This window comes from Micrasema longulum, unplaced genomic scaffold, assembly GCF_059751315.1.
Source record: "Micrasema longulum isolate JH-2025_06_02 unplaced genomic scaffold, ASM5975131v1 h1tg000834l, whole genome shotgun sequence".
Classification (NCBI taxonomy): Eukaryota; Metazoa; Arthropoda; class Insecta; order Trichoptera; family Brachycentridae; genus Micrasema; species Micrasema longulum.
The window spans coordinates 433,994-455,099 of NW_028278026.1; the positions used below are offsets into that span (position 1 = coordinate 433,994).

Genomic DNA, 21,106 nt, shown 5'->3' on the forward strand with positions numbered 1-21,106 from the left:
GATAGTGGTGGGGATTTGGAATAAAAGTTCAGTTTTTATATTTTGTTATGTACTGTGTTTTATTTGTCATTAACATAAAAACGTAATGCTTCTTTTGTAATACAATAATAATGTTACTTTAATCATAATAGGTAAGTTACAGATTCTAGTACTTGATCCAAACTACTGCCTGACATACTATTGCCTCGGAACATAGTGCACAAATATTACGGAACTCCGAGATCGGACAATCTGTTCAAACCTTTTCCACGGAGGCTCCAAGTTGATCAATTAAATAATTTCGTTAAAAATGTCTATCAACGTCTACCTCAGGATTGAAATAACCACTTAATATATAATCCTGGACGGGTCCAAGTCAGTTGGCCTTTTAACTTTAATTTGACAATTTCATTAATTCCATTTGTTTAGAATGTGTACATCGGCCACTCGGACCGATCCAGTTTAAATATTACTAGCATTTAATTTACCGCTAAAAATGAAGAAAGGTCCCTTGGTAAAAATCATGGTCACTTAACTAAGGAAATAAATCAACGAAGAATTATTTAACTAATGTACTGAACGGTATAAAATTTGTCAATGTATTTATAAAACTGTATAATAATAATGTATATCCGAAATGTACAAGTTGATCCATTGTCTAGGTTCCTAAAGTAGATAGAAGGAAGCGGTTAAATGACCATGTCGTCTCTCGTCACATCAGTTGTACGACTACACTATAACTGCGACAGTTAAAATATAGAATCAAAAGTGATTGCCGAGATACATTATAATAGTCAATGATTAAACAAATTACATATACTCTAGATAAGAAGAGATTTATCAAATGTTCGTAGCAATGAAACACTCCCATGTCCAAATGTTTGCTGCAAACACACCAGTTTCTAGAGACACGTGATGTTTGTATTTCAAAATAAGCGAATGGAAAAACACGACAGTTGTGAATTTATGAAAAATGACAAAGCGACTCCAGTGGACTTCGGTTCAATGAGAGTTGGTGAGAATATACTAACACAAGAATGTCGGTGTTGTGTCTAGTTGGTGGCAACCGACGCGAGACTGCCGGCATTATCCTAGTCGGTCTCATCCCACTGTACGGCAGACCGCCATGTAGACACGAACCTTCTCAGTGAATACATCTTATTTAATGCCCAAAAACAGGTTGGAAATGGCTGCGAGTGTCAGAATGTAATGATTGTGCGAGGCACACGCCACCAACTACGGCCGGTACGAGATGTGCTGGAACCCACCCACTTCACTCACTTCAGAGGTACACCGCTCTGTTTTTGTAGCTGTGTTCGCGGGAAACCCTTTACGCATTTGACCTCACGATCTCGGTGTCAAAGTATACACAAATTGGTGGAAAATAAATCGATAAGGGAGAATTAGTGGCGACGAAGGATTATAGCACATCCCTTCATGCCGTAGGGTCGGTATCGTAAAGCTACCGTAAGTACTTCATATTCGATAACATTTTGGTTCCGACTGCTAAATCTATGGATTTATATTTTTATTTGTTTAATATATATATTTCTTCCATAATATGTAATTTCTATATAAATTGATTTATTCATTAATAATACTAATCTAAACTGGCCATTTAATAAGTATCCGCCATGTTTTCTCTAATTATAATAGTATTCTTAGCTATGAATAACTATATACAAATAATACAATTTTAATAATATTTTTGACAACGTCGCAAAATAATTTAAACCGAATCTTCGCACTTTGATGATATTTAAATAAGAAATATAATAATATTCGTTTCTAAGAACTCTTCTCCATCGGCTCCGCACGGGCTGAGCGGAGATATACAGATTATTAGACTATGTCTTATATGTATCAAATGCATGTTCATCAAACCCACGAGAATATTCATCAACACCGCCACGACGGGCTACCATAGTTCTCCCTGATTCAGTTTAGGAACTATTAAATCCTTTCCCGCTTAATACTAGTATCGACACGCTAACAATGCTTAGAATGCCACTCCGTATGTACAGGGTGAGTCGGAGAGCCGAATTACATTACGAGCCGATCATCGTCGGTTTACTTTATCCTAGTTTGTTTAGAATGAAGGTCGCACGGGCGTGCGTGACACCGGGAACACACACTTCTGAGGAACTTTGTACGCGCGTAACATTATGTCTATGGCCACAGTTCACATCGCCCTCTGATTCTCCGGGGTCGCGGGGAAGGGCGGCATTCCCCGCGGAGTCTCGGAGCCGAATGCAGAGTTCGGGTTCAGCCATTCTAGTTCACCACACGTCCCAAACTAGTATCCGTACAGTTCATAAGCGTGTCAAGTGGATACAGTTTGTCGTGATGAACTTATACCAACTGTTTGCGGACTTGCGACTACAATCCATCGATAATCGCAGTATATGTTTCACTGTCTCTTCCGGATCGGATAAGTCCGATCAAAAAATAATAACACTTTAAAACACCACTTATAAATCATTAGACGGTAAAACTTATTTCGAATATATAAATCACAATTTTTTAAAGACCACATGGCAATCCCATCTCGGCCGGTCGCGCCGGGTGTCGACGAGGGACCCGCTCATCGGCTACATGAAGAGGGCGAGGATGTCGTCGCACTCGGCGTCGGATATGGCCTTCGTCTTCCGCTGGTCCCGAAGACCAGGCTTGGGACTTAGTCACTCGAACAGGGCGAGGATGTCGTCGGAGGAGGGAGCGCGCAGCGGGTGAGAGTGGGCGGAGCTGGAGGACGAGGGAGGTGTGGCCAGTAAATCGCCCAAACCCCCGGGAGGGTCCAGGTAAGACAGCAACTCCATTGGGTCCACCACATTGTCCGGCAACAGCTGGAGAGACAGAAAATAATTGTTACTTACACCGCCGTTAAGAAAAAACAACTGGGAGATAAAAATGTGGACTACTGCAGCCCTGTAATTACAAAACCAACTTCAAATATACAACAAAAGCCGTAAATTACAGTAAAAAACTTTCTAGTCGTGAAAAAAGGACTTAATTTTCCTACATATTTATGGAACCATAAAATGGAATAAATTTTAACAAAAAATGCCACACCTACAAAACTATTTATAAAAAAAGATAAGATTACCAATGAGGAGAAAAGACAGTATCAAAACACATTGTATAGGGGTTTAAAACTGAACAATGAGTAACCGGAAGGTACAAAAGAAATTGAAAGCCTTGAAACATTTTGAAATTAAAACTGCTTCGATAACAATCCTGCAAAACTGAAGCTTTACTATTGGTTAAAACTCAGAGTAATAATATACCATCCGCTCATAACCAACAATACTGGGGCATTCCTGCTGGACAAATACATGTTGATGTAAATGACATTCACTCACATTCAATCCTTCGTTGGTTCCCTCGCCGTCGATGACAGCTGCCGGGTCAAAGTTGAGGTCTGAGGGGATGTCCACGTCGGTGAGGGGCGTGGGGTCAGGGGGCCCCTGGGCCGGGGGCACGCTGGGCGGCCCCCCGGGGGTGTGCGCAGAGCCGGGGGTGTGCCCTCCGCCGCCCCCGCCTGGCGTGTGCGGGGTGTGCGGCGTGTGAGGAGTGTGAGGCATCTGCGAAAATTCAACCAATTTAATACTAGCAAACATTATGTTAATGTTAAGATGAGAATGTTTTTGCATTCCTCTGAACAATAGATCTTTCTCTTTTTTTTTGTGTACACCAAACTCGTGTTTTTCAAAATAACATGGTGCAAACAACCTTTTTATTTCAAACATTAATTTAACAGTGTAATTGTCAATACTGTTTAACAACAGAAATACAATGTACTCAGTTTTGGGCTTTCTACACTCCTTGCAAGTGCTGATTACTTAGAAGGTATGCAGATGGCTATAAATATCTCAAGTGATAAAATCCTCTTAAACCAAATGTGCGTCTATTTTCTAATAGTGTGAGGGAATAATCTGTTGTTAAAAATTAAGATACAATAAGCAATAGTAAAATTAAAAGAATTTTTATACATTGTAAACAATTATTATTCTGTATTTTAGTAACAAAGAATTTTGTGGAACGTATCCAGCGAGCAAAACGGAAATCCAATATATTTTTTTAAGCTATAATTTTTTCCTGAAACTCGGTTAACTATTAATTCTAAAACTAAACTTCTAATTAATTCTCATGTATGAAGCCTATGAAGCCTCCCCCTTATCTAACACCAACTAACGAACTCTAAAAATAGAACAAAAAATTATTTATTTATATATATATATATATGCTCAATGGGCATTTTTAAGGACATATTTATACATAGAAAATTATTATTAAAAAAGTAGAAAGACTCAATGGTATATAGTAGACTTTGTGGGAGTGGAAGAGAGGTGTTTATAATTGAATTTTATTCAGTGATCGCTTGAAAGAAGACAACTTGTTATCAATGAAATCAAGACAGGTATGTTTGTTGGCAGACCCAAGAATTCTACGCATAGGGGAATGAAAACCATAGTTACTTCAATGGTTATCGGTATGAAAGAGTAAGTTTTGTCTGAGGTTTCGGGGTGAGGTTTTGAGGTTGAGAAGGTCGGATTTATTTCAACGGTCTTGAAGAGAAGAATAAAATGTTAATGAACTTTTTCAACTAGAATCATTCAAATTTATTCATAGTTAGCCACTGATATCATTGTAGACAAAGAACTAAAAAAATGTAATAAACGAGGACATAATACAAGAATATCAGAACAATATCACATACAACATTCCAAAACGAGACAAACGAGAACAAAACGAGACAAGGACAATCGAGACTAATAAATCAGGGACTGAAATTTAACTACCAGACAAAACTAAACAAAATACTTAGACAAACTTTTCAATAAAAATATGCTTCAGCAAAACTAAGAATTCAATTTAAAACTCTTCAGTAGATTGAGTTTCCCTACTGATGTTTATTGATGAAATTGCATTTTAATTATAAGAAAAATATGTTATTTATTTTCATCAGTGACATATTTTTGTCACTGGTAAAAATTTATAAATAAAAGTGGTCAAAACTAAATAACATTTTTTTTTTCTTATAATTATTAACACTATTCTGTACAAGCCGGGCATCAAGCCCATACATTCCATGAGAGACCACATTTTAATTGCATTTAATCTTATTTTGTCAATTTCTAAGTCATTGTGCATTTTTAGTCCATTGATTACAAGTCGGGATTGTATTTTTATTCTTTTGATTCTTTTGTTTCCGAGATGATGATGTTTACCTGTTCATTTAAACTCTTCTCCATGGCGTTGAGGGGATCGAGAGAGTTGACACTATCGCTGAGATGCGACAGTGGTCCCCCGCCTCCGGAATACTCGTTACTACCCGGTCCCGAGGAGTTGACTCCGAACTCGTAGTTCTGGCCGTTGCGGCCGTGCCCCCCCTGCTGCTGGTTGTAGGAAGAGCTCATCATGGAGCCGCTGGCGATGGTGTTCATGTCCGGAGGCAGGTACGGCGACAGGGCCTGGTTCATCTCCCAGTTGCTCATGGTCGGGAGGGTCATCGAGCCGGGTGATATCGCCTTGCCGCGTTTGCTAATGCACATGTCGTTATCATCCTCTTGCTGTAAATGAAAATAATTGCGTTTTAGTATTTAATCATCAACCCCTCTCTTACTGTGCTAAAAACAGCCTCGCGTTACGGCGATATGTCATATACAAATGCAAAAATGAGAGGTTTTTAATCAGAAAAATGGAATATTCATAGGCAATTGCTTCAATTATTTACAGTTAAAGTCAAAAGTAATAATATTTTTGATCTAATTACTATAAATATTAAAAAATAAATAAACTCGGAGAACTCTAATGAAACTCGGGGAGCAACTGCCAGAGATGGCTACTGGGCTATTGATGTACTGAACTGAAGTACTGGCAACTGCTATTTTTGCGTGTGAAGCGTTAAATTGGCTTTCTCGCTCTCGAATCTATCTATTCTATACTATCTAGAGTGAGAGGGAAAGAGTTGAGTGTATTCTCATATTCGGTACCTATTCCTTTACATATAAGCAGTGACATCCGACACATTGGTAAACTTTCAAATGTATCGGTGATTTATCTCCAATTTTTGATAAAATACTTTTTCCGTGCCCAGTAAGTATTCATTAATTAATTTAAAAAAATAATATTAACAGAAATATTCATATTAATATATAGTACTAGCTACACATCACCGGAAAGGGGGGGATAATATGTATAGGTCACCGCATTAGTACTGACATTGCAGAGCATTTTAATGATTTTCGTAACATGAATGCGGTGTAGAACTACATTGGAAACCAATATTTCACATCCACTATGTCAACTAGGACCGCAAGCGCAATAGACAAAATGCCAACCACTACACTACGAGGTGGACATATTTGCTCCGAAATTCTGTCTCCATTAAAAATAATAAAAATGCTTTAAAAAAATATAGTGTTACATGGCAGTACTTGATAATGAAGCGCACTGTGCTCAATTTTATTTTTTTAAATTGTAGTTCAGGTCGTCAAAAGTATTGTAGTAGGGCCAATTTAATAGGTCACATTTCACATTTGTCGGTTTTAGCTTCATAGTGAGGTGACCTGCTTAAAAACATCGATTTAAGTGAATGAATCGATTCGGACTTCAAACATAATATATGTGAATTGAATTCAGTTACTATGAAAAAGTACTTATAGGTACTGTAATTTTATTTTAAAAATCATAAGTCGAATCCCTGTCCCATTATTATTTTCTATCCTAAATTCAAGGAACAAAATAAGATAAGTACATAATTTAACAAAATTATAAACGTTTGATTTTTCTGGGTAACATCCGGAGTGTTTAAAAAGAAAAAGGGTTCACTGATGCAACATTGTAACGACGTTTAGAACAGAAAATGTTTATTTTGTTTAGAATGGTTTATTAGTGAAAGTAAATTGTAAAATTACCTTCTTTTGTCATTATTATAATAAATATGTAATCGTAATTGAAAAAAGTTAAGCAATTGTGCAGTTCTAAATTCGAAAACATAAATAATATTTTATTACCGCTCTTACAAGGTTATGTTGTTGAGTTTTGATGAAGTGTCAAATGTGACCTATTAAATTGGCCCTACTGTAGGAGATAATCTGCTGTGATACTCTTATCCCGGGTAACGGGGCAAGACGTACAGTAATACAGATATTAAAATTATTATTAATTACACCATGTTTTTGGTATACAAAAATAGCTTTATTTAAAATAGTAATAAATATACTTTCATTAAGTGGAAAATCAAAAAAAATTAAATAATTCTGGACAGAGGTGTTCAAGGTGTATTCACAAAAAAAGTATGACATTTTTACCCCACCTGGGCTGATATTCCGATCGCATTTATAGTGCGGTATGGCGTGTTTTTACTTTCTAAATACACCCTATACCTCGCTATAAATGCGTTTAATATGCGTCAAATATGGAATAACAGCCCCGATCTTATTTAAAAACATTTGTATTTAAAGTCTAGTTTTATTTTAAATAAATTCTTTGGATTATCACACATTTAGTAAATAATTTAATTGAGTTGAGTGTGATAATAGTTTTTACCTTAACACCAGAAGTAGCGGGGTTTTTAGCTGCTTTCCAGTTGGCTCCACTGTCTATCGTCACCTCCTCAACATCCGAGTTATTCAGAGTATTGAGGATTCCCCACATGTATTGGTCAACTTCTAAGCCTTCTAATTGCGCGGGTTTACTGAAAAAACACACAGAAAATTTACAAATAACAGCAAGAGGTATGTACATATAACATCAAAAGAATGGTTGTCATTTTAAACAGTTGGTATGAAAAAAGATGGTATGAAAAAGTCAATCAATTAAAATCTATGGAAAACAAGTTGCGAAGGCTAGTAGCAATTAAAAAAAGTAGATAATTGAAGAAGAGGGATCATTCCGGGTTGTGATCCTCTAGCTAGGTTTGCGGACTCTCGGATCAGAGGTCTGAGGTTCGAACCTCACTCTATTACAACTTGTTTCCCATTATTGGAAAATCATAAGGCTGCAGAATAAATTTCCCAATGTTTGAATTGAATTAAAATAATTTTTATTTATATCCCTACAGAGATGAGGTAGAATTTTTTCAAATTCAGGATTATGGATATTCGAGCGTTTACAGGGCTTATGACCTGTCATTGGCTGGGTTAAGTGGCCACTTTAAGTACTACAACATTCCCCATTCCGCTTATTAGCGAATATCCACACCAGGTAACATTTTTGATTTTTTGTTTTAAATAATTTTGTTTTACCGCTTTTGAAAATAATACTTATGGCACGATCATGTTATTTGATATAATTTCAAGCTGACGAGGGGAAAGGGATCTTGGTCGAATTGTGAAAAGATTGCATTGCGAATAATGTATAATAATGATTTTGATAAAAATATAAATAAATTGAAATATTTACACTAAACACTGATTTGAGTCTACTAATTTTTTTAAAACAAAAACAAAGAATTGGACAATTGTTTCGCCTTGTAAGGGCATTTTCAAACTAATGTGAAGATTAAGTAGACTGAAGGTCCTTATATACGGTTATGAACTCGCCTGGTACTAGGACCAGTCCTGAAGATGCCTGCTTAGGTGAAAGGTCAGTCAAAATAAACAAAGTTAATCTTGGCCAAGGAATTTAATTGATATTTTTATCAAAATTATCAATTGGGGAGGTTAATGAAGAAATATCAATCAATATTATCAATACGTAATACTCACTTGCATACAGGACATCTCCATGAACCTCTCTCACAGTTGAGTTGCAGGTAGGATTCGAGGTCGAAGCACTGTATGTGTTTACAGTCGTGCCCTCGCGCGGGAAGAGTTATCCTCTTAAAGGTAATAGGGCACTTGAGGGACACCTTCAACGCAGTCTGTTCCACCGCGTCCCGATCTCTGTCCTGCATCCCTGGTCCGTTGGAGCCATTACTAGTATTAGTCTGGCTGAAGTTCCTCTTGATCTTGGCGATGCAGTGGTCGGCAGTCAAGAGTCTCTTGCGAAGTAATCCTTGCAGAACACTCCGGACACTCGGTCGATGGACAAGTTGTAGGACAAAGAGATGAGACTGAAAGAAGAGATAACGAAATATGAAAATACCGCAGGGGTACATTATGTTTAGACAGATGGCTCGAGCTACAAAGCGAAACAATACTGAATGTCACGGAATTAAAAACTTGAAAATATTTAAACAGTTAGAAATGGAAACTGGAATGTTTCCTCATATAATTGTATTAAAGAGGATTCGCAGTCTGACTTTTCTTCATGCAAACGTATTCCCATATTTTCTCCCTGGATTATGGAACTTAAGTGAAGAATTTTATACACTTTATAGATATCCACCATTGGCGGCGTGTCATGTCTTAAACGTGCTGAGACATAATTTTTTTTCTGATACTCTTTCTAAAAAAAAAACAAAATCAGTTCAGTTTCGGGGTGTGGAAAACAGGAATACGAGACCTCGATTTTGTCGATTTTAGTTATGCACAATCCGTTTGATGTGCAATTGTCTTTGTCGCACAGTATTCGGGGAGGCATTTGCGAGAGTGACAAAAAAACTGTACTCAAATACTTGTTCATAATTGTCTCTACCGCCGCATACCCTCGTATTTAAACAGTCTCAATTAAAGTAGAACTTCATTTATCCGAACTCCAGTCGTCCAAATGTCCGGATCATTATCATGAAGTAAAACCTTAAAATGAGGACCTCGCTGCTTGTAAACGAGTTTTTTCGTCGAAGCAATTAACTTTGCTGGAAATGTTTAAGTAAGTTTTTTTATGTGATTTCAATTCGCTGTATTATTTCAAAAGAATTAAAAAATTGATCTGAAAATTTTGTATTTTCTTTCAAAACATTGCCTTAATTTAGTAGTAAATGCAACTATCCGGATAATTTTGGGCACTCATTTATTCGGATAATTGGAGTCTTACTGTATTAATATGGAATACTTACGCAACAGCAGGCGGACACGGTGATCTGAATAGTGTTTCTCCCAGGTTGGCAAACATCCTTCAGGTAAAGAGGTTTGTGCGACGTCTTATTCTCTCCTCGATCAATCATGAGAGGGGTTGCGTTTACGGAGACCTGCACACTCGCCGGCCAGTTGGTATTCATTTGCCGGTCTTCGTGGTGGAAGCATTTTAGTTGCAACTCCAGGTCTGACCTGCGAGCGGAATCAAACTTCAGTAACAAGAAAAATAGTACAAAAAAGTTGACTGGAATATTGTATACCAAAAGTTAGGAAGAGCGATACTTTGTTACAACACACACCGAAGTTATACTAACCTCCACATTAAAGTTTGATGAACCGTGGGTTTCAACTGAAACACGTGATTACTAACAGCGAGATTATGTTCTAATCTAAAGGGAGGGAGAATGATGCCGTCTCTAACAGGGAATGTTAAACGCAGTTCATCATCTGAAATTAAAAACAACAAAATAATTAACATTTGAATCAAGCTCAGTTACATATAACAAAACTACGGCAAGAACAATAAAACAAACTGTAAACAATGAACAAGAAACTGTTATGATCTTGGCAATGGCTTTCCCAAGAATCATTGTCAGAGTATCAGACAATAACATGTATGGGAACTGTGGTAAAGAAGTGAGAAACGAGACAAGCTTATGTACGACACTTCTGCTGTGTCCTACAGACATTTTACTTCCAAGTCGAGCGGAGAATTTTATTTGTCCATTGTTAATGACAAATACAAACGAACACGAATGATAAAAATGAATCGGTGACCTTTTTGTACGTATTTTTGCTTTGGCAAATGTGAGAAAACTCTATCGACAAGATAAAATTGTATCTATTCGCTCTTAACTGCTCGACTGAAACAATAATATTATAATCCAAGAAACAAGAGCGCCGCAAGATGACTAAATTTCAGTGAAGTAAATATTGAATTTGAGAATGATTATATCGTAAAAGGTAATATTATTATAAATAAAACACTTTTTATATGCCCACGAGTTTAATATTAGTTAGCACAAAACAAGGTTGGGGTATTTAGAATTATCCGTTTTTAGGAGCATCCGTGCTTTTCTGCTTACATAATTCCTACAAATATAAACTACACCTAAATAATTATACAAAATAGTGATAAGATTCTAATAGGGTTGGGTGGAAGGCGAGAAGGGTTTTTTTGTTTTGACTGAATTTTAATTTTTAGTTTTTCTGAACTGTTCATTAATATGCCCTTTATATGTATGTCAAATTTTAGTTTTATGCGAACGAACATAATGATTTGTATGTTAATGTGATTTGCGAATTCAGAGAAGCTATTACTAGAAAGTTATCACTTTTATTTACAACACCAACAAAACATCACGCCGTTCTCCCGTAAGGGAAGGCTGGGAGGATACGGCGCCCTTTCACTTTGCATACAGATCTCGCTTCTTCTACATTCATCTCATGCATGCCTGCCAATTATTCCGACCTTCGACATGCCGATCTTTAAGTGTCTCCTTTCTTGATTTTGTTGATAACGCTTATCTCAGTCGTATACATTTTACGGATTCTGACATTTCCGCACCCACCGTTTATGGTTCTACAGCTCATTCGCATTTCGGCACATTAATTTATTGATTAAAAATGTTATTCCAGAAATTTACTGAATAAAGAGAGTACTCACTCTGCATAGGTAGCGGCGGTTTGAGCTCGTTGAAGTTGGGCTTGACGTCCGCGTTGGGGCTGATGTAGGGGGGCATGCTGCCGGCGGGGGTGAGCGGCGGCGTGGGGTTGCCCGGCACGGGGCTGTGCTGGTAGCTCACGCTGCGCGCCTCGCCGTACTGCGCCGCGCCCCCGTAGGGCTGCCCCGCGGGGTAGGCGCCCCCGTTGGTCTGGTGGAAGCCGCCCATGCCGTTCCCGAAGTACTGGCCCTGCGCCGAGTAGGGCGGCGTGCCCTGGCGCACGGTGGCGCGCATGGCGGGGCCCAGCGCCTGTTGCGGCGGGTACTGGCCCGGGAAGGCGGGCCGCGCGCCCCCGTACCCCGCCGGGTACTGCGCGGCCCCCGGGCTCATGTAGCCCTGCTGGCGCTTCTGGCTCATGTGCATGGCCGGCGACGGGTAGGGCGCCAGGCGCCGCGGGTACGACCCCATCTTGCCCATCTGCCCCATCTGGCCCTGCATCATGCCGGAGTGCATGCCGCCCATGCCCATGTTGGCCATCTGCGCCATGGGGTTCATGCCGGGGTTGATGCCGTTCTGCCCCATGGAGCCCATGCCGCCCATGCCGCCCATGCCCGCCATGCCGCCCATGCCGGGGTTGTGCGTCCGCTGCTGCCCGTAGCCGTTCATGTTGCCGTACTGCGGGTTGCCCATCCCCATGTTACTCTGCATCTGCAAAGGAGAGAACGCCAGGTTAGGTGAGGCGGGACGAGGCGGCGGCGAGAGCGGCGGACGCTCAGCTGCTTACCTGGTTGAACGACTGGCCGTCTTGCATGGAGAGGCCCGCGGGGGAGGCGGCGGCCACCATGGCCGCGGGGGCGGGGGCGGGGCCGGCGCCGTACTGCGTCTCCCCGCCCGAGTTCATGCCGCCCGCCGCGGGCATACCGCCATACCTGCGAACAAGAGAACGAGATATGGTCAGTCCGGAGTCCCATCACATTACTAGCATCGTTACAGATCTGGGCTGGTATTGATTGCGTGCTAGCAACGTTTTCTCTACCCTCGCGAGAGCGTTCAGAATCGCGCTGCGGAGGTTTATTGGATTATTTTATGTATGCATATAACATATTATCGTCGTTATACTGCGAAAACCCTCTAAATGACAAAATTTGAGAAAATGACATTTTTTAAACTTAATCAATTGATAAAACCCTTTAAATCCTTCTAGGTTTAGTTTTAGTATAAAAACTCACTAAAAGTACTCTTGAAAATGCAATTGGATGAAAACTATTAGTTCCATTTCCCAGATTTTTTTTTTCGAATTTTCTACTATCGATAAAATATTTTTTTAATTAAAAAACATGCATATTAAAACATTTTTAAAAAGCCAATCAACGGGCTTCTGAAAGCCGTAATGTATTGGAATTAATATATACATTATATGTTGTTTAAACTTAACCTAAACAATCTTCAGAGTCTTAGAACCTTAAGCGTGGTATAGTAGGCATGGTCATGGCAAGATCTGGGCAGATATGGCAAGTGTGTCATCTTTAACCCAAGAATGATAACACCGCTCGCTTCTTGAATGCTTGACTTTGCTGAAGGAATACGTTGACAGTGAGAATTTATTGACAGTTCTGAGGATCCTCGGCAGAGGCGGGAAGAATCCGAAGTCGGTTCTAAAGTTTCCTACAGCAAAGACTGCATCGGTACGCAAGTTACGTTGAGATGCAGAGTACGATGATGTTAATTTGAGCGAGGATTTCATAGGCATCTATATATCGTGTGCAAAAATATGAATAAGGAAGGCCGGAAAAGACTTTTGTGGAGTCATTCCAATTTATTAATTTAAATATAGGCAACAATGCATCGAGGGATTTATCAGTATATGGACGATATATTATAACGGTCAAGATGTCTCGGCTAATTAGGATGAAGGCAGCTTTATGCCGGTGTTTCGAGGACGCGCAGGGTACCTTCCTATCGGAGTTACAAAATCTGATTCGGAATACTCGGCTGCCACAAACAAAAGAGAGCAGAACGTATTTGTTGATCTTGAATTAATTCGCGACAAAACACACAGCATCGATTTGAAAAAAACATATTACCATAGCACCTAACCAAACAGTCGTCACACAGTACGCTCCGCGGGCTCTACTCTACCACGAGTATTAATAGCCAGCGGCAGCGGCAGCGACAATGTCGGCATGTGGGAAGAATTCTACTAGCACAAGAGATGCGCGGAATTAATACGAGTAATAATAAACATATCTTATTTACTCTTTCCAGCAGTCCCAGCACCAGCAGAGTACCGCGTCTCTTCAATGTCGTGTATTGTGGTCGGTTGTTTGCTAACATGGCGATGAGGTTCAGTTTTTTCTATCTACTACTATCGAACCAAACAAAAAAATGAACCATCGTATTATCAACGATATGGTTTTCTAAAGTTTTGTTATTTTGAAATTATTCCGCCCGCGACGTCACGAGTCAGGTCGGCGAGTTTTCTTGACATTTAAACCAGAACCCCGAACCCGTCAAAACACGCTAAACGTCCAAAAGCATGGCTCTCCGGAAACCGGAAATCGATCACAACGTTATGATTCATTGGTTATTCTTTTGACGTTTTAAAGTGGTTAATAGTTTCGAGAAACTTCGCCGTACAGTTAGATGCACTATTTTTTATCGCGCGTAAGGAAACATTTTTTGTATCAGATTTCCCGCTAAATTGAAGTTCCTCATTCTCGTAAGTTCTACAGCGGCTTATCCTCGTTAGTATAGCTACACGGTTCTGAATGACGAAATGAACGAGATGAAGTAAACTAATCCGCCGAGTGATCACCGCGGACAGACCTAATAACGTCTCAGTTGGAAGGACAATGAAGCGATTCCGAGTCAATATGTTCCGGGTGCAGCTAGGCAAGGCAGTGCCATCGGTATGAAATCGGAATAATTTATAGATATAGAAATCCAGCGATTCAAGCGGCGGAAAGAATAATTTACTTTATCATCGGAGCATTCGTGTTTTTTAACCACCGCTGCATAACATAAAACTCGTATCAACATTAAAATACATTTGTGCTCCATTTTGTAAACAGACAAGTTCACCGATCGATGCAGATAAGAATTAAAAACCCGACTAATTGTACGCGTTCGAGTTTGAGAGCGATTTTTCAGATGCGCGTTTACGCTACCTGAACGCTATTCAAAGAATTTGCGAACAATAATGTACGTTTATTGTACATAACTAACAAAAGTGAGGGGTATGGCTGAGATTTAAACAAAAAGTGTCGAGGTACACTGAAAATTCACAAAAAATGGGTCCCTCGCTATTCGAACATTTTCAAGATCTCTGAATGAATTAGGTGAGTAAATAACCATTTGAAGTTTTTATGGTCAGTTACCGCGCGGCTTATGCCAAGAGGCGTCTTTTATTCTTTTACTTTGTAGCAACAAATTAAGAACAAAATCATAATGAATTAAAATTCCACCGTTCACATGATTTTTAGTACTTTTTTCTTGCGAACAGCGATCGATCAAAAGTGGACCAACGTATATGTGAAAACTAATACTATAAAGTCATGAAGCGATAAGCTTATTTAAGCGTACAACTCGGCCGCACCAATCGTTTCATGTTGATTTATGGAGCACAGATGATTTTTGAAGACATTTTTTTTCTGAAATCAAAATATCGCTAGCATAGAGCGACAGCGAGATATCTCTGAAGAACATGTTCTGAGATAATCGGACTTGGAGGTGTGCAAAGGGTCTGACTGAATTAAATTATTTGAAAACATTCATTTATTAACATATCTGCATGTGTATTTCAAAACAGGAAATTCCGGGTTTATCTCACTGTTTCTTAGGGTTAGCAATGTACTTCAGTATTTTTTCACTCTAAACAACTCGGCGGTCTCCGTAGTGTGGCGGTTAAGGCACTCGACTCCCACACGGAAGGTTCTGGGTTTGATTCCCGGTGAGAACACAAAAATCAAATATGATTTTTCTCAAGCCTGGGTGTTGTGTGCTGTCATTCACCTCTGTAATTGGGCCTTAAAGCCTGTTGTGGTGCAAAAAAAAACTACAAAGAAAATGGCAGAGCCTTGATTGCAAATAATAGTTATAATTTAATCTAACTGCATTTAACAAACTTTAAGTATATTTTTTTACGTACATAATTTCATATTATACTTGTTTTATCTAGTTTAAAAAATAAAAATAAAACTAACTTTGTGAGAATCCATTGGCGATAATACCAAGTTACCAATTTTTTTTTTCTTTTCATATGTTTTATTTTAATTTCATTGTTACTATTATAATATTATTTATTTTTTACAAGTGGAGTGATACGGAGTGGCCCAACACAAGTATGCTTTTTTTATTTTTTGGCATTGTATCGAGTTTGGCCTATAACTTTGGTTTATTCGTAAATAAATAAATTTACGTTTTCAATGATGTACCTAGAGTTTGACAAAATCGCGAGGTAATATTTACAGTAAACCTTATAGTAATATGACGAATTTGTCGATTGTGATGTCATGTGCGTACGTCATCACGAGGATACCCACATAGGTTGATGTTGGTATCTTAAGAAACCGATCGAGTTCTACGTCAGCTTTGATATTTTTACGGTGAACGCTCTCATTCCGATTTCCACTTCAAATCAAAAACATTTCGATCGTTGCTCGGATTGAAAGTCTAGGAAGTGACGTAACAGACGAGTAATGATACAAATAATGGACGGTTATCGCGGCAGCTCGAAGTCGTGTCGCTTTATGCGCTTTCTATCTATTTATCATAAGACGGAGAGACATTTTGAGCGTTCGCTCTTCGATAGCTTTACGTCATGTTCGGTCTGCTTCGGCGGACAAAAAAGAAATTGTGTTCCACATTTTCGTGGCGTAATGGCGCCGATCGTCGATCTCCGCCGACTATCCGCCGGAGAGATTAAACGCCGGGCGAATGTTCCTCACTTATCACAATAGTAAAGTTGTAAAGACAAACACATTTCTTAGGTGAGGTTATGAAACATCTCGGCCGCGATTATGGCACCGTTCGGTTCTCACGCTCGCTCGAATTTTTATTACGAGCTGTTTTTCTGTCCGCGTTTTTGGCTGTAAGTCGAATTAAATATCGATATTTACTGCAACTCCAAATTACGATTTAATAAGACAAGAGTAATACAAAGAGAAAAGAGTGAGGTCACACAAAAAGACCACAAACACAAAATAAATGGAAAGAATAGAGTATTTTCACGTTTCCTTATTATTTTTATTTTAAACAAAAAATTACAATAGTAACGGTACAATTATTTTTTTCGTGAGACGTCGGATAAATTTCTACGAAAGTTTAAAATATGCATATTTTGAAATAGAAAAACGCGACGTTATGCGCCCTGTGGGACAAACGGCACGTGTGACGTTTTGGTGCCGAATTCGTACGCAGTGTTTATTAGAAGCCGTAACGCGTGATGTCAAAATGACGTAATGCCAACTGAGAGCCGTTTTGTACGAGTTCATTTTTAAACCAGAAAATTATGAATGAAAATTCGTTTTTAATACATTTATACTTATATCATTAGAATCGTAAAAATCCGCTCTAAATGTGTATTATATTGTTATCGCTATTCCCGACTTGTGAAAATACCCTATTATAAGTTTTTATATGTCACTATCATTCCTCCCTGTTCGCACCCGATGGTGCATAGGTGCATTGGTACACTTGATGCAGAGTACATCGATCATCTGTTACATAAAGGTGAGGCGATCAACCTAACGCTTCAGGTGCCTGTCCAGGAACATGAAATATTACAGTGTGGGACCACCTTTTTAATCGAGTCGACCTTCCCGGGAATCGAACCCGGGACCTCGAAGCATGGCAGGCGAACGCGCCAAGCACTAGTTTAACGAGGCGGACTTATTTCCTTATTCGGGACTTTTACCTGAGAGCAGCCATAGAGTCGAAAGCACTCGGAGTTTTCCGCATCCATCAACATTCGCATCGTAAATTCTCTCGGTCGTTCTTTTGCTGTCCATTCGCTCTGCATGTTCAAATCGATTCCGCACTCTTTTCTTGATTTTGTCGATAACGCTCGTCTCAGCCCGAGAGATTGCAAAGGAAGAGACTGCCGGCCTAAACGGCTTTGTAGAGCATCGTCCTTGTCATGCATGCATACATACCGGACTCGCGCGACAGGGACGACGCTCTACAAAGTCAGCAATCGCTTTCTTAAGCCCGATGTACTTTGTTAACTGTACCGTCAACCTTGTTTTTTTTCTAATTCCATGCTTAGCTCCCATACATAATTTCTTTCAAAATTATTAATGTCCAAATTCCTATAGATAAATACTATACTCAACGATTTTGCCCGTTCTCGACATTATTAAATGATTATTAATTGATCTTAATGTTAACGTGTCTCACAGGTATCTTAAAGCACAACACATACCGTACAGTGGGCAGGTAGAGAGGTAAGTTACTCGCGGTACTTGTATTAAATGCACTTTAGTTATTTATCAGCTTGCCACAAACCTTGGCGTTGTAAAACTGCCGTAAATACGGTATTTTTTACTGAAACAAAATGGTGATATTTGGGACACGGTCATAATTGCAGGACGCATATTTGAAATTATTATTATTATTTTATTAAGAAACAAATAAGACTAGGAAGTGATGAAATTCATTTCAACTTTTATTTTATTTGGGAAATCAACAGTTCTACATACATATTTATAGTAAACAAACAGATATAGTGTATAAACTCAGAACTAATAACAGATTTCCACATAGTATACACAGTTAGTAAAGAAAATATATTACATATTAAAAAAATACATATAATTTATACATATAAAAATGTTATTTTCATGTACTCGTAAATATTTTTCAATAATCTAAGATTTTTAAATATTTATTTTAAGAACATTAAGTTACTGTTGATTGAGCGGGATTAGGACAAGAACGCTTGAAGAGAGGATAATGAGGGGAAGGGAGATGTACATATTTATTATTATGTCTACTAAGTTACATAATGCATTTTTAGTGTAAATTTTAAATCTGACAGAGTGATGTTTGTGAAATCTATATTTTTAAATTTTGTATTATACACTGAAAAAGTCCTACGAAAAAAAGCATTTTAACATACGATGTTTTACTTATTGGTACAACTTCTACCCATTATGACAATTAATCGGAGAATCAAATTCAATGTTAATAATAATAATGTTTGGATAATTTAAATAGCGTCATTTTTGTGAAAATCACCTCAAGGGCGCTGTCCAATAAATAAATATCCCAGCACGTCTACAGAGCGCATGGACAATTAGGATTCTAGTTCCTCGACTCCAATTGTAATATATTACAATTATGATATATAGGAGCTAGATAACAGCACGTCTTGCAGCTACAGAGCGCATGGACAGTAAGAAATCTAGCCCCTATTTACGTTTTTATTTTTAAACATTTTATTTCACAATGAAGTTTGGAGTTTAAGTAATATTTTAAAAAACGAAATAAAAAACAAATTTATAAAAACAGAAGTTAGATTACAACAAGTCTTGCAGCTACTGAGCGCATGGACGGTTGAAACTTTAGACCCCGTTTACTAAATTGAGATATTTGATTGTTGATAACATTTACATAATATGATAGCTAACATCACAAAAAGTCTTGCAGCTACAAAACACATCGACGAATGAAATTTCAACAATATAAGAATGATTTTAAAAAGTTGACAATAAAAAATAATAAAAAAACACAATAATGTTGCTAATGAAATTAACAAAATTATTATCAGTTCGATGTTCGAACGCATTCAGTTTTTATTTTAGCGCATATTTTTGCTAGAAAAATGCATCGCGCACGTGCGTACCTCCCCTCTACAACTCTACGTCAGTATCATCTGTGTAGTGCAGACCTAAGAAAACTTTTCAGATGAAGGGCCGCATTAGGAATTAAAAATGAACGGCGGGCCGCAAGTAAAATACTATGTATGCATTATTAATTGTCATGAAAAGGAATTTCAGTATAAAAATTAAGTCATTCTTGAATAACCATCTAGGTATACCTAAGTGATGTTCCATCTCGGTTGCAATAAATTTATTTTCATGTTCCCAACCACATCACCAGAAGTCAAAATCTACCATTTATCAAATCTTCCAAGAGCAACTATTGTTTTTATGCCCCAATGGCCAGAATGTGGAGATTAGTCAATTCGTCACAAAACTTGGAATTCTTCGGGATAGATCCTCCGGTTTTTCGTAGATCTCTTCGCCACTAAAACAGTATGGGATGAAGACGATTGGCATGGTTTAGCCCGAAGTCTCATATGTTTATCGTGTTTGTGAATATATTGTAGGTATATCTACCATTATTTTATTGCCCTTTTTTGCATTTGCTACATAGTTTTATGTTATTTTTGTTTAGTTTCTTGTCCATATGTATCATCGTATAACTGTTGTAACTGGCTTAGGCCGTAATAATAATAAATAAATAAATAAATAACCAACAAGTAAACAAGAAGAAGAGAGCTGGTTTACATCTTCTAACGTTGTTTTCTATTTCAGGAGTTAATTTTGTAGTTAACGGGGGATAAAAGTTAGCGGAGTCAGCATTTTTTTTTATTCCCAACGAAAGGGCATAATACCTATATAATAGCATTACCACTTCATGTAACTGTGGTGTATCTTTTTACGTAGTCTTAATAATCCCTCCCCTTTCTGTGACCGCTGTTTGCATAAAAAAGTTCATATTGTCATTTATCATAATAGGGATTAATGATTATAAAAATAACATTGCTGTGTTTCTGAAATCAAGTGTCTTATCTTTATTTTTGTGTATGTAAATAAAAATAAAAATAAAATAAAATTTTCTTATTTTCTCCTTTCTTTTCTTTAAAAAACAATCAGTCTTATCTTTAACTCAATCTTTATAATTACTAAAATTTATTAAATTAAGCTGCACTTTTTACAAATATAATTGATAAAAGATGGTGGAGTTCTATAATTTACAATAATTGAGGATATATATGAAGAAGAAAGCAATGCTTGCTTACAAATTGAATGTATTTTATGTATTCTTGTTAAACTTTAAAAAAAAAAAAAACATTTTCAGAAACACGATTCTACCTTGCAGGCCGCATAAAAATGCGAATCGGGCCGCACTATGACCAGGCCTGGTATTGTTTTTAAAAGTACCAGGGTCGCGATTATAAACGCTATCTTCATCGGCACATATTTTGCGACGGTACAAAGTAAAATCGATATTTATGTACGAAAATGTGTATACTTGTATGAAAATTTAAGATATCTTCGTCGGTATACTATAACTGGACACGTTTAGATGAAAAAAAATGTATGCATATTCTGCTTTTCATACAGAAAACTTAATTTTACTTTGTAGATAAAATTGAAGATAAATGTTTACTTCCCATTGGAATACGGGCCCAGGTTACCTACCGTTAGCTGTCAATCGAGATTTCTTTTCCGCGAAAGGCGACTCCTTCATTTTCACCGTGTGCATTGCAAA

The 21,106-nt window shown here is 38.0% G+C and overlaps 1 protein-coding gene across 2 annotated transcripts in view; it reads right to left on the bottom strand.

The window, feature by feature from the left end:
- Positions 1 to 1,684: 1,684 nt before the first annotated feature.
- Positions 1,685 to 21,106, bottom strand: part of tna (Zinc finger MIZ domain-containing protein tonalli) — an 80,349-nt gene continuing 60,927 nt past the window's right edge. The window contains exons 3-11 of one of the 2 annotated variants that reach the window (XM_088230965.1): positions 12,393 to 12,537; positions 11,611 to 12,316; positions 10,259 to 10,391; positions 9,926 to 10,136; positions 8,694 to 9,040; positions 7,534 to 7,681; positions 5,211 to 5,552; positions 3,342 to 3,563; positions 1,685 to 2,825 (exon numbers count right to left, since the gene is read on the bottom strand). In XM_088230965.1, the coding sequence (XP_088087091.1) occupies positions 2,661 to 2,825; positions 3,342 to 3,563; positions 5,211 to 5,552; positions 7,534 to 7,681; positions 8,694 to 9,040; positions 9,926 to 10,136; positions 10,259 to 10,391; positions 11,611 to 12,316; positions 12,393 to 12,537 (2,419 nt within the window). In that variant the 3' untranslated portion in view covers positions 1,685 to 2,660. The remainder of the gene's footprint in view (positions 2,826 to 3,341; positions 3,564 to 5,210; positions 5,553 to 7,533; positions 7,682 to 8,693; positions 9,041 to 9,925; positions 10,137 to 10,258; positions 10,392 to 11,610; positions 12,317 to 12,392; positions 12,538 to 21,106) is intronic. The other variant, XM_088230964.1, reaches the window with a different exon arrangement.